The sequence below is a fragment of the Lactuca sativa genome, chromosome 6 (genome assembly GCF_002870075.4).
Source record: "Lactuca sativa cultivar Salinas chromosome 6, Lsat_Salinas_v11, whole genome shotgun sequence".
Taxonomy (NCBI): domain Eukaryota; kingdom Viridiplantae; phylum Streptophyta; class Magnoliopsida; order Asterales; family Asteraceae; genus Lactuca; species Lactuca sativa.
The window spans coordinates 139,289,864-139,303,924 of record NC_056628.2 but is presented as its reverse complement, the minus strand read 5'-3'; the positions used below and the strand labels follow the sequence as shown (position 1 = coordinate 139,303,924).

Below are 14,061 nucleotides of genomic sequence, written 5' to 3'. Positions count from 1 at the left end.
ATCTGTAAACGGTACTTTTGGTGGTTTCCAAAACAAAACAAAAAAAAAAAAAAAAAAAAAAAAAAAAAAAAAAAAAAGGTGTATATAGCTTAAAACCGTTTTGATTACTGTTTTCCATGAGATTTGAAGCTCCAAGGAAAATTACTTAAACGATGGATTAAAAATATGTAGTAGCTCTTGGTTTATTGGTGATTACCTTATTTAAAACCAAATGCATCAACCTTTACATTTTATGGCTGCAATCGCATGTTCCATAGCTCCATAGCTCCGATGAATATTTTTTTGATTGCATTTTCCCTATTTTTTTTAATTGGTCGGTAGACCCAAAAGGTTTTGTAATGGGCTTTCTTTACTTTTATTTGTTTTAGATATGAATATTGGGCCTTATATATATTATGCATATAGCCATATACAGAATATCATATATATTCCCAAATGATGCTTAATGGGATGTATGCTTATCATTTGATTTGTTTAAACTCAAATTAAAGAGAAAATGACAAAAATAGCCAATTACACTAATTGGATTACAAAAATAGCCAAAAAAAATCGGGATTACATATTTAGCCACCCATTTCGCAGATGAGAAGGCCCCATCTGCGAAATGGGCATCTCATCTGCGAAAGTACAAGTGCCTGAAGCACAGTTGTGCTTCAGGCACTTGTATTTTCGCAGATGAGAATTTTTTTTTTTTTTTAAATTTTTTCGGTATAAATAGGGGTAATTTCGCAGATGGAATAGGTCCCATCTGCGAAATCCTCTGATCCTATCTGCGAAATGATGAAATTTTTTTTTTTTTAAGGTTGACTACGAAATGAATTGGTTTGACTACGAAATAGGCTTTGCTATATAAAAATTTTTGTAGAAAAAATATCATTTTGGTTGTTATTTGGTTTGTGAAATACTCTCTATCTCTACAATTTGCTCAAAAAATGATTGAATATTTGGTTTGTCTTGTAACCGGTGGGAGATGACAAGTTAATGGAACTAATCTGGAATACATATGTCCACAGGGAGGTATTTCTGAATTTGCTTTGATATTTTCTGAGTATATTAGTTATAGTGATTTTGTATCTATGGTAAGAAGCAAAATTGGTTTGTTAGACAAATATAGAATTAGTCTTCGTTTCCACCATCCTGAATTAAATTATTATATAGCTATAGTTGAAGACGTGGATGTTAGAATGTTGATAAACGTAATCAAATGTAGTGGAGGAAGGGCTGTGAAAGTGTTTGTGGTGGTTGATGAAGTTGAGGAGGTTAATGGGGGCGGTGAAATTGGAAACGAAGTTGTTGGTAATTTATGCAGTTTTAAAGGGAGCAACGATCCGATAGGTACTTTCAATACTCCTAGTGTACCTCAGTTTCACAGTGTTGCTGAAAATGTTAATGTTAGTTATTCACCTATTCAATATGTGGATCCCGAAAATTACAAGTATGTTGGTGATGATGATGTTGGTACATATCTTAATCATGTTGGTGGTCGTTGTGATGATGTTGCCGAACAAGAAGTTAAACTTATGAATAGGCGTGTGGTAGATAAAACTAAAAAGAAAAAAAATTCAACTCAAAAAAATGAAAAAAATCATGTTTACGGGCATTATGTTGATGTTGGTGATGTATGTTTAGATATAACCGAGCTACAAAGTAATTCCGATAGAGATGAGTTGGGTGATGAAGTTAAAGCTAAGTATCCCGATAACCTTTTTTACGGTATGCCCTCTGTACCAGCATGGCCAGTTGATAATAATGAAGATATCCCAACACAGATGGTAGACATTAATCTTCAAAAGATTCAATGTGAGAGTATATTTAAAAACAAAGAACTTTTAAAGCGGTGTATTGGTAAAAAATGTCTTCGAGAAGGTTTCCAGACGAGGACAAGTAGATCCACCAAATCAAGGTATGAAGCTGTGTGTGTTTCGAAAAATTGTTCTTGGTTACTAAGAGCAAAAGCAATTAAAAATACTGATGGACTTTTCCAAGTGAATAAATTTGTTGATGTACACACATGTTCTTCAACATTGTTGCAACCTAATCATCGACAAGCAAACAAATATGTTTTGGGTGAATATGTTGCTGATGTTTTGGCTGAAGACTATAGTAGAGTTTATCGGGGAAAAGAAATTGTTAATGATATGAATGCTCAATTGAATATCAATATCTCATACCATCAGGCATGGCGTGCGAAGCAATATGCATTGTTGTCGTTAAGGGGTACGAAAGAGGATTCTTTTACCAAACTTCCGGCGTATTGTCACAACTTGGCTAAACATAATCCGGGTACTGTCACACATATTAAAACAGATGCTGATGATCGGTTTGAGTTTTTGTACGTCGCACTCGGTTGCTCGGTTAGTATTATCATGTCCTAATTTTTTTTTAATATTTATTTTGGTGTATTTGAATAGATATACAATTTATTGTAGGTACGAGCTTTTGTCAATTTTTGTAAGCCGACCCTAGTAGTAGATGGAGCTCACCTAAAGGGCGAGTTCAAAGGTACCATGCTACTTGCAGTTACTAAGGACGGACAAAATCAAATATTACCGGTTGCATATGGTATATGCAAAAATGAGTGTACTGATTCTTGGACATGGTTTTTTCAAAAACTACGTGATTGCTAGGAAATATGCAGGAGCTTACAATTATATCTGATAGGTCTCCATCTATAGCAACATCCGTTGCCAACATTTTTCCTCACGCTCATCATGGAATATGTGGTGTCCATTTGTATTTCAACATAGTATCTAGATTCGGCAAGAGTAAGACGGTTAAAGGAATTTTTTGGGAGGCGTGTAGGGCGTACACAGTTGATGCTTTTGATGCTGCCATAGATGTTATGAAAAAGACAAAAGAACCAGTATGGGAGTACTTAAAAAGTATAAATCCAGAAACCTGGTCAAGGACACATTTTAAAGGGAACCGATACAATCTTATGTCGTCCAACAGTGCGGAGTCTATAAATGCATTATCTAGACACGCACGTAAGGTGCCAATACTTATGTTGATTGATTTTTTTCGTGCTACAATGCAACAATGGTGGTTTCAAAGACGTAACTTTGCAGGTATTACGTAAATTTGTAATATTAATGTTTTATTAGTTTCGATGTTATTGATTTTAACTTCTTCATTTTGGCTGTTTTTTTAGCGGAAGCAACAACAACCCTTACCCCTTGGGCGGATGAAGTTGTAAAAGAAAACAAGAAAATTTTTACCAAATGGGATGTTCGCATGATCTCAAATACGAAATGCGAGGTCAAAAGGGGGGCACAAAATGTGATTGTTGATTTTCAACATATGACATGTACATGTGGGCATTGGCAACTTGATGGGATACCTTGTGGTCATGTCATAAGATGTTTAACAGTGAACAATTACCAAGACTGCTCGAGGTTTGCATTAAATGCTTACTTTACCGAAACACTGAGGAAAACATATGAGGAATCAATAAACCCTCTGCCGAAGCCATCCGAATGGGAGATCCCCGATGATTTGATGATTGTTAAGCCACCTATAATGGATAAACGTCAGCCAGGCAGGCCAAGAAACACAGACCGCATTCCATCCCAAGGCGAGGGTCCAATTATAAAAGAGTGTTCTACATGTGGTCAACTAGGACACACGAGAAATAATTGTACTGGAAGGGCGTCTGGTAGCAGAGCAGGTCACATAATTTCTACTGCAGAAATGGCATATAATATTGGTGGTTCAGCGGGTTGCTCACAAACCCATAACGCTGATTTTGATATAAAACAACCTTGAAATTAAGAGTAATGACGAGTTGTTAGCTTATTATGTATTGTAATATTTTTATTAACTCTTACAAGACATTGCTATGCTTTCATATTTTAGTTATGTTTGTTGATTATAACAATGAATGAAGCCTTTATATTATAAAATATAGTTTGCAGATTTATTTTAACAGTTACAACATGTTATTTAAAAAAAAACAACAAACGATCCTTTGGCAACCTAATCTGTTTCATGATAATATTACAACAACTTTATAACTAATTTTTAAACTCAGGGAACTGCAACGGGTACTTCTCTTTCTCCATTGTTATATAGTCATCCCTAATTCTCATTTTGTCTTCGAAACGATCCTTTTTTACCATAATGTGTATCAACTGCTCATCCTTCTCAGCAAGCCGTTTTTCAGTCGTTTTGATTGCCTTCTTACTCTTTTTTATCCAATCTTTATGCTCTTTGATTTTGTTTTTATTGAGGTCAATCCTAGACAGTAATGAGAAGTCCAACTTTGAAATGACTAGACAGTAATGACAAGTCACTGTAGTAACCTGCACATCCCAGTGGATCCCTTAAGTGACAAGAGATAAATGACAGTTTGACATGACAAAACACTGCATAAAGCTGAAATTCGTAGTCCAAATATAACCATTTCGTAGTCAAAGTATTATTTCATAGTCTATTTATTTATATAAATAGATGTTTAAGATCTATAAACCAAACACCCAAATCACCTAAACGAAACGAATTCCCATTATTAGAAATGTCGTCGAATGCAGCAAGTTCTTCGAATGAATTACCTGGTTCCAATTCTGAAAGGCCATGGACGACAAACGAGGTGTTAGTTCTAACACGGTGCTGGCTAAGTGTTAAGGATGGTGAACCGTTACTTGCTCCCCCGCATTGCCTAATTGGTGATGAATGGAGTCGCATCACATCTTTGTTTAACCATGAGATGGGAGAAGGGCAAAAAAGAGAAAAATCAGATGTTGTTACTAAGTGGACGGATGTAAAGGAGGAAGTGACATGGTTCAATCGAGCATGTAGTTATGCGAAACGTAACAATGTTCGTTGTCGTGACGAAGAAGAATTCTTGGAAGTTGTTACAGAGTTTTACATCTTTGAGCATGAAGGCAGAGACTTCGAATATGAGGAAGTTTGGAAGGTTGTTAGAGATAAACAGTATTTCAAGTAGACCGCTCTAATTTGTGTTAAAAATAAGCCATGGACTTGTGTTTTACGTTAATGCTTTGTTCGTATTATGTCGTTTTTTTCATGTAATTGTTGTGATGTTTTAATGGTTCATGGAATCTTGTTACTAATGTATTCTAATATATTTTGATAACTAATGCAATGGCCATTTATTAACTCAAGTTAATCATACGAGTTTCTCACATAATAAAGTAAAATATATATATTAACTCAACTTAATCATACGAGTTTCTCACATACTAAACTAAAATATATTTTAAACATATGAAATACATACGAATTACATACGAAATACATGAAAATAACTTAGTACTCACATAATAAACTAAAATAGATTTTAAACAAACGAAATACATACGAAATACATAAGAAATACATGAAAATAACCTAGTACATGAAAATAACCTAGTACTCAAATAATAAACTAAAATAGATTTTAAACAAACGGGATATATTTAAAAATATTCCAAGGGGCTTCAAACTGGAATTCCAACCCGTTACTTAATGACTTGTATTCCTCCTTAGCAGCTTCCAAGATGACATCCTCAGTAGCATTTAAACGGGCGTCGTCAATTTTGGTATAAAGATCGTTGAATAATAGAACTTCGGTTTTCATTTCATACCATCTTGCTAAGATGTCTAGTTCGTCACGATCGTTTCTTGTAGCCATTCGGTTTGTAGCATTGAAAATATTTGTTAGACGGCTCCAAAACATTGGATCATTCAACTTGCTTGTCTCGTACACATGAATATAAGCATGTGTAAGAACCAAGAACTCTTCATTGCTCCATGATATAGAAGTCATTTGGATTGAAACAAAGAGGGTAGAATCTAAAAAACAATATTTGAACAACTATATTGGTTAATTTAATAACGTTTTGCGTGTAACTTAGGGTCAATTTATAGTAGTTTCTACACAAAATCGCAGTTCAAACTTCTAATATGTCTGCAATTCATAGTCAAAATTAACTGACGAATGCAGTGTACTATACTTATAACACAACAGATCACTGTTCGAGTTGACAATTCATCCCCGGTTGAATGACAACACAATACATTGTTGTTTGAGTTGACAACTCATTGCACCAGGAAAGTAAGGAGTCGTTATAAATAGATTTCAATATCCGTTGTAATTGTATTCTATTACTTCCCTCCTTGCAATTATGGACTCACCACATATATGGAGGAACGCAGAGGAGGTCGCTTTGGTTCAAGCTTGGATTACAACTGTAGAGGTGGATTTTCCATCGGGTCCCCCACAAGTTCGTGCTGGATCATTTTGGTCTCGTGTCTGTCATTTGTTTCACCATTTAATGAACCGCACTCAATATCGAAGAAGAAGAGATGTCAAAGCGAAGTTTCTGAATATGAAAATGAAGGTGAAACAATTTCAACGTATTTATAACGAGTTGGATAACGAACATGCAAATACGGATGAAGACATTCTACGGCAGGTGGCTTTGGAACTATACCGCTTTCAATACGATGGTAGCGAGTTTACCCACTTAGATGCATGGAATGTTTTAAAGAATGTCCCTTATTTTTAATATGCATGTTGGTTAAGTTAATTGTTTTTCGTTATTTAAGTTGCTTTTTGTTGTATGTGTCTAGTCGTTACTATTTAATAAACGTCCATTTCTTTTAATGTATGTTGTTCCCTCAATAGCCAATATTTAGAAAGCAATAGAATAAAACCGGGGTACATAAATAACTAACACATAATACGACATAAAAAATAAACTGGGTACATGGATAACTAATACGTAACACAGCAGTAAAATAAAAACGGAGTACATAAAAAACTAATACATAATACTACATAAAACATAAATGTGCTACATGAATAACTACTGCATTGAGGGAGGTAACAGGACCACCGTTTCATTTGGTATTTCCCAATGCTCATATGATGGTATACCATTCACCAACTCAGATCCATATGCAACTCGATACACATAATTAGTGAACTTGTATTCAACCATTCTCTGAATGGACTCAGATGTACGGGTTCTTAGACATGCTATAGCGTGGCCACATGGTATACCGCTTTTTTGCCATTTACCACAACTACATACCCTTCGTTCAAGTTGTACGTTGTTGGTGGCAAAAGTGTCATGGACTTCAAATGTATCCCCATACAAACGTTTTGCATTACAATTGTAAGACTTGCTGAGACTTTTTTGAACCTTACTCTCAACGTAAGGGGTCAACCCACCAGACAACCTCCCTGTAAAATTTGATATTTTAATAAAAATAGCAGCACAATAAAAAAAAACAAAACATAACAATCTCCCTTACCAGCCAGTTCAGCCCGTTCAGCATACTTTGATTTTATCGACGTGGTGGTTAACTCAATTATCGTTGTTATAGGAAACTCACGTGAGGATATAATTTGCAAAATTTCAGGGACGTCAATCGATTTAACATTGTAACGTATTTTTGGGAAAAATGCTCTTGTCCATTTTGAAATCGGTATATCGTCAAGCCATTAAATTGGACTCATAAGCAAGGTGCAGAAAGGTGGTTGTCTACATGTACTTTGCAACCTTTCGAAACACAAGTAAAAATCATCAACGCTATATGCATTGCATGACTTCCAAAACAACGATTCGACTTCCGTATTGTTATGTCCGATAGACTCACGTATCTTTCGAGCTATATCTTTAGGACAATATCCATGATAGGAATCCGGGTAGGCACTATCAACACCAAAGTCTATGTTATCACACATGTTGCTTATGAAACCAACCTCTGTGTCCTCACCTAAACAATCTCTTAACCTCATCATGAACCATCTCCATGATTCTTCACACTGTAAGGTTCCCAAACCAAGTGCTAAGAGTAGTGGCTCATGATTTCCATCTAAAGCCACTGCGAAGTACATTGTTGTCAGAAAGCTCCCAAGAAGGGGTAAATAACCCACATATATCAGCGGTATCATGCACCTAAGGAAGGTACGAATCTACATAAAAACGAAGACATATTAGTGTTATGTAAGAACTAATCGACATAGATTACCATGAAATATTGTATAACTCAATAAAAGAAGTATGTTATACCACGCAACCTAAAGCCACAAAACAGAATTGAAAGCGGTTGTTATCGGTTTTCTTAATGGCTGTGAAGGTATTAGGATTTGTTCTTTGAAGGTTATGCAAGAAAATTGGTAGTTGAGAAAAGGTTCTTTGGCTGTGACTACTCATTTTCAATACCGATAATTGTGCTCTACAATGATCACACAAATGGAATTATAAATAGAAGATATTGTATCTCTACTGATCAAAATTCATAGTTTAACCCTTTAAATTCGTAGTTGAACATTTTGAATTCATAGTCAAACCAGTTCATTTCATAGTCAAATTTCACTGACCGACATGACAATACTACAGAATGTACTTGTCTGCATTTCATAGTTGACCTTTTTGAATTCATAGTCAAACCAGTTCATTTCATAGTCAAATTTCACTGACCGACATGACAATACTACAGAATGTACTTGTCTGCATTTCATAGTTGACCTTTTTGAATTCATAGTCAAACCAGTTCATTTCATAGTCAAATTTCACTGACCGGCATGACAATACTACAGAATGTACTTGTCTACATTCCATAGTTGAACTTTTATGAATTCATAGTCAAACCAGTTTATTTCATAGTCAAAAAGAATTGTCCGTAATATGATTTATTCTATAAATGGGTGTCACTCATTATGAAAAAATTTAACTGAGAAAGTAACTCCGATTTAAAAGAATAAGAAGGCTAATGGCATACTGCAATTGTGGAGGAGAACGTATCGTTAGAATTTCGGGTACAGCTAAAAACCCAGGAAGATTGTTCTACGCTTGCCCGTATTTGGTATCATGTTCTTACCGTCATTCAAATTTAAACCCTCGTGTTTACATGACACAAATTAATTTTCTTACTGTGGATATTAAATTTAACAGGGACCAAAATGCGGGTTTATCAGTTGGGTTGATGAAGAGAAGGACCAATCTTCTATGATAATAGCTAAAGTAGCTAACTCTAATAAGCTCTTTCAATCAGAAAATAAGAAGTTAAAGATAGCGTTGGTTTGTAGTTGGGTGTTGTTCTTGGCAGTTCTTGTTTACAAGTTGTAAGCTTTTCAATATTGTTTTTATGGTTTTGAAGTTGTTAGGTCAATAAATTGTTGTATTTGTAACGTTAAAACAAATGTTGTGGTCGTTCTTATGTTTTGAATTTATTGATAAGTAATTAGTAGGTCATTAAATTGTGGTAATTGTCGTAACGTTATATTTTTTGTCATCCGTTGAGTAAACTCTAAAGATAAACTAATAATGAAATCCAACATTAATTTGTATATACATTTATATAATCCAACTACAGAGGAGCAAGACTAGACCCCCAAATAATTTTTGCCATCTGGAGACGGAACTCTAAAGCTGCGTTCTTTGGGTCAATAAGAACACGTATTGGTTGACCTGAAACCAATTGCTCCATAAACATACAAAGAAAAACACCGCAATCTCCCAAATGACTACTTTGTTGGGGAACGTTTTCTTCATAAATGAATTGCATATTCAATGGAATCCTTGGGATGTTCCTCCGTGCCCAATACTTAATCTTGTCCAAATAATTTGCCACCCGACGTTCAAATTTGGAAAAGATTCCTTCGGATTGGAATTTTTCATAAGCACCTCTACCAAGACTGTCATAAATATGCACTTCCATTGACGCTAATCGTAGTTCCCCAAATAGCCAATGATTAGGGGATGAATGAATTGGCAATAAGACCTGTATAAGGATCAGAAAATAAAATTATGTTTATTTACATCACAATACAAAAACATCACAATACAAAAACATAACAAAAAAACGATATTATTTTCAATATAAACTATTAAGTTTACCGTATCAACATCCCACCAAGCAACCATGAAGTTAGGGTATGTAGCAATACCAGCCATAAACGCCCTCCAGTCCTGTCCTTCTTCCAAAGCATGAGAAACAAAAAAATTTGGAGGCATTATTGTATGTCGGTCGCTCTCAAACCGTCTCTCCATCAAAAGTCGGTATCAAATGGTTATATGCTGCACACATGATACTTTTGTTATTGACTAAAAAACAATTAACTTTTAAAAGAATTAATTAACAATTTATTTACCGCTGACTCCAACCATCCGTCGTGTGTATGCCCAAACAATGAGCTCCAAAAATCTCTATCTAACACGAAATTAAACAAACGATGCTGCACATCGTATGAATGCAATACATAATTTTGGATGACATCCTCACCGCCTGCTACGTAAGGTTGCAGGCGCAACCTGGAGAAGTCATGAGCAACACCAAAAACTGGAGGAGGAACGGGGCTTGTTGATTTCATACCAACCTTCTTTTTTGTTCTTCTTTTTTGTTTCGGTGTCGTGTGCAACTAAAAACAATATTCAAATGTTTAAATGTATATCTTTCAGATAATTCACATAAACATAAAATCAACAGTTTATAAATAAAACGAATACCTCGGTGTAAGGAGTGCATAAAAATTGTGATGGTTTTCGACTCCTACATTTATCGGGTGTAACTTCTTTGTCATCATCATCATCATGAAAATAATCTACATTTCCCATTATTATAAGTTCGTCTTCATCCGGCACATCATCATCAAATTTGTTCCCTGCATTGTCATTTCTCTCCTCCCACTCCTACATTAAAGATAATACTTTATACTTAATAACGAAATACACATAATTTAATAAGCAAGCAATAATATCTAAATAAACAAAATATTAATATTAATGTAACTATATAATAACCTCTTTAACTTCACTATAATCGTTTACATCACACACATCATCATCAAATTTGTTCCCCGCATACTGAGTACTCTCCTCCAACACCTACATTAAAAATATAACTTTTTACTTAATAACAAAATACACTTTATTAAAAAGTAATTATTAAAATCGTAAAGGTAACATCTATAACAAACTTGTCGTCTTGAGTATCACCAAAAACATTTTGAGTTGTATTGTTTTTATTCATCACTTCATCTTGCACAACCTATATTTTCAAATATAAAATATGAACACAGGTATTCATATATGTTAATAAAATTTAATAAATAATGTAGCGTATAACTAACATGTTCATCATAATTTCTTTGTGACACTGTCGGATCCTCAAAAATAATGTCGTTCCAAAATTGTTCATTATTCACTTCTTCAAAAAAAACCTCTGTAGGTTTTTGTTGATTCATAAACACATGCTGCTCCAGTGCATGTACCCGTTTCAACAACTCGTCTAGCTTGTGTTTCCCACTGCCCCGACCTCTACCATGAGAGCGACCACTGGACGACATACTAGACGAAGATTCGTCTTGTCTCCTAAAATGGTCCCGTACTGGGGATGGAACTGCTTTCCCTTCACCATATACATACTCTTGAAATGACATATAATAAAAAGATGTCATCTCACCATCACCCGGTAACATGTTTTGTCTTGGTGGTAGCCCCTCCTAAAAAATTAAACATATTAAAAATGCATATAAAACTATAATAATCAACTTTATTAATAATAAACGAAATATTTTTAAACCTGCATCTTTGACCAAATCTTGTTCACGTCAACCCATTTCAATTTTTTTGTTCCGCTCCATCTTTTCATCCAAGGCAAGTCTTTATTTTTTCTCAATGCAAATCCACATGCACGAACAGCCGGAATCATCTCATATATCCATATCTACAATTTTGTACAATAACAGTAATAAAAGTTAAAATTAAAATAAAAAATATAACAATAAAACAATTTAAATATAAGAAAATTTTTATACCCTAATTGGAGCCGTAAATCCTGAGACGGAATACTTTAAAGTTTGACCACGCTGAGGAAGTGATAAATAATGATGTATCTTATTCCACGTATCCTCAAAGTCAACAAAAGTCAAATCCCATAGATAGCTACCCCAAGAGAAGCTAACAAAACAAAAAAAACAAAATTGATTATTATATAAATTATAACTTTAATAAAATAGAACTTTTAACGTAAAGAAAATATACCTATTCCAGAGATCCAAATTCTCAGCAAAAAAAAACCAATCTTGTGGCACCCGATCGTTAACTTCTTTGCCCAAAAAACCTTCACACAAAATGTATATCAAACATACTCTAACTGCATCAAGGTCGTCAAGTGCTAAGAATGTTTGATTTAAAATTAAACTTTTCAGGTCGCCGATTTTCACCGAACTATTAGTATGGTCCGGAAATAGCCGTTCACGCAGTAAACATCTTTTTTTACTGCTTATTAATTTTTCCGACCCTTTTCTCCCAATGTTTTTTGGATACTCCCCAAAATTGAAGCCGGTAATCAAACAAAACTCTTCCGGCCCATAAACCATTTTGGTATTGCCTACTCGAAAATATAAACGTTTTATTCCATCTAGAGATAAAACAGGGTCCGGCCGGATCTGATGAAGGAACATTTTATGAAACAATAAAGCGTCCCCTTGTAAACGAGGGACATCAATAAAATAGCCAAAGACGGTATTTCTGAAAATAGCACGTCGGGCATCATCTAAAACTTCAAAGACTTCCCATATGTTACCGCCAGAGCCTTTTAGGTTCGCAAAGGCTTTCGTATTCATTAAACTAAAATCCTGCTGCAAAAAAAAACACAAAAACAAATTAGATAACTAAAAAATATATTTTTTTTAAATATATGATTACGAACTGCAAATACTTTCTTAATTACTAATATATATATTTCCCCGATAAAAAACAATAACATACACATATATAAACAATTTCCCAAGTTATACAACAAATATATTTACGATAGAAAACAATATCATATATAAATATTTTCAACTTAAACAAATTTTCAACTTAAACGACAAATATATAAACAATTTTTATCTTTCTAATTAAAACTAACATTATATAACCATATAAACAAAAAAATTTAAAAATAAAACGACAACCAAACTAACAATTTTGCAAGTTATACGACTACTTTATACAAATTTTTCAACTTATACGACAAATAAAAACAATTTCTAACAATATATATACGACAAATTTTCAACTTATACAAATGTTATACGACAAATATATATATATACAAACAACTATTTTGCAGTTTCTACTAAAAAAACTTACAAGATTTCAGGTTATACAACAACTAAAAAAACTACAAAAATAACAAATTGTAAACATTATCTACGCAGTCTCTACTTGTCTCTACTTGCATTTAAACTTCAAGTATACTAAAAATATACTAAAACTATCAATCAAACACAACAAAATTACCCTTTTTTAACACTAAATAATACAACAATTGATAAAAAAAAAAAAAAAAAAAAACTTTAAACATTAAAAGAGTTAAAATCTAACCATATTTGCGGGATTGTTGACATAATCTTCCATTTTCTTCAAAAACTAGCCAAAATTCCGAGAGAAGCCCAAAGTTAGAGAGAATTTTTGTGTAGAGAATGGTGAAAATGAAAAAAAAAAAACGTTTTTATACCTAAAAATCACCCATTTCGCAGATGAGAAGGTCCCATCTGCGAAATGGGTGGCTAAATATGTAATCCCGATTTTTTTTGGCTATTTTTGTAATGCAATTAGTGTAATTGGCTATTTTTGTCATTTTCTCCAAATTAAAATATTACTAATACTTATTTGTTAGCATTTACTTTGAATGGCACGTACTTATGATATGAGATGGACTTACGTTTATTTATTTATTGTTAGTTCAAGTTGTATATTATATGTATCTTATTCAAATTTATTGGCCCACTGCAAAATAAATATATTATATGTTGGCAAAAAAATAAATTTAAATATGACTTATTTGGTGATGTATTTTTTTTATTCATGTTGTAAGACCAATTATGGATTGTCAATCAATATGTTTATTTCATGTATAAATCACTATAGGTGATACATAAGTTTTTATATATTTTAACTGGCCATTCATTTGCAACTTTGCAACTATATATCACGTACAATATGATGTCAATCAATGTATCCATTATCTATTTAAATCTAATTTGTCATTAATTTATGACACTTGCATCATATTTGTGTATATCAAATTTCCCACCGTTAGAAATTTGATCTTGTA

At 33.5% G+C, this 14,061-nt stretch overlaps 2 protein-coding genes across 2 annotated transcripts; one reads left to right on the top strand and one right to left on the bottom strand.

Annotated features, from left to right (window-relative positions):
• The first annotated feature begins 808 nt into the window (after positions 1 to 808).
• LOC128126880 (uncharacterized) lies at positions 809 to 4,945 on the top strand. The gene is made up of 3 exons (XM_052765035.1): positions 809 to 1,335; positions 1,630 to 1,735; positions 4,798 to 4,945. Exons 1-3 carry the CDS (start codon positions 1,077 to 1,079, stop codon positions 4,943 to 4,945), a joined length of 513 nt encoding a protein of 170 aa, XP_052620995.1. The 5' UTR covers positions 809 to 1,076.
• A 3,212-nt stretch (positions 4,946 to 8,157) lies between these two features.
• LOC128126879 (uncharacterized) lies at positions 8,158 to 11,874 on the bottom strand. Its single transcript, XM_052765034.1, has 4 exons — positions 11,536 to 11,874; positions 11,084 to 11,455; positions 10,461 to 10,643; positions 8,158 to 8,187 (listed from the first exon to the last, which is right to left on the bottom strand). Exons 1-4 carry the CDS (start codon positions 11,662 to 11,664, stop codon positions 8,158 to 8,160), a joined length of 714 nt encoding a protein of 237 aa, XP_052620994.1. The 5' UTR covers positions 11,665 to 11,874.
• Positions 11,875 to 14,061: the final 2,187 nt, after the last annotated feature.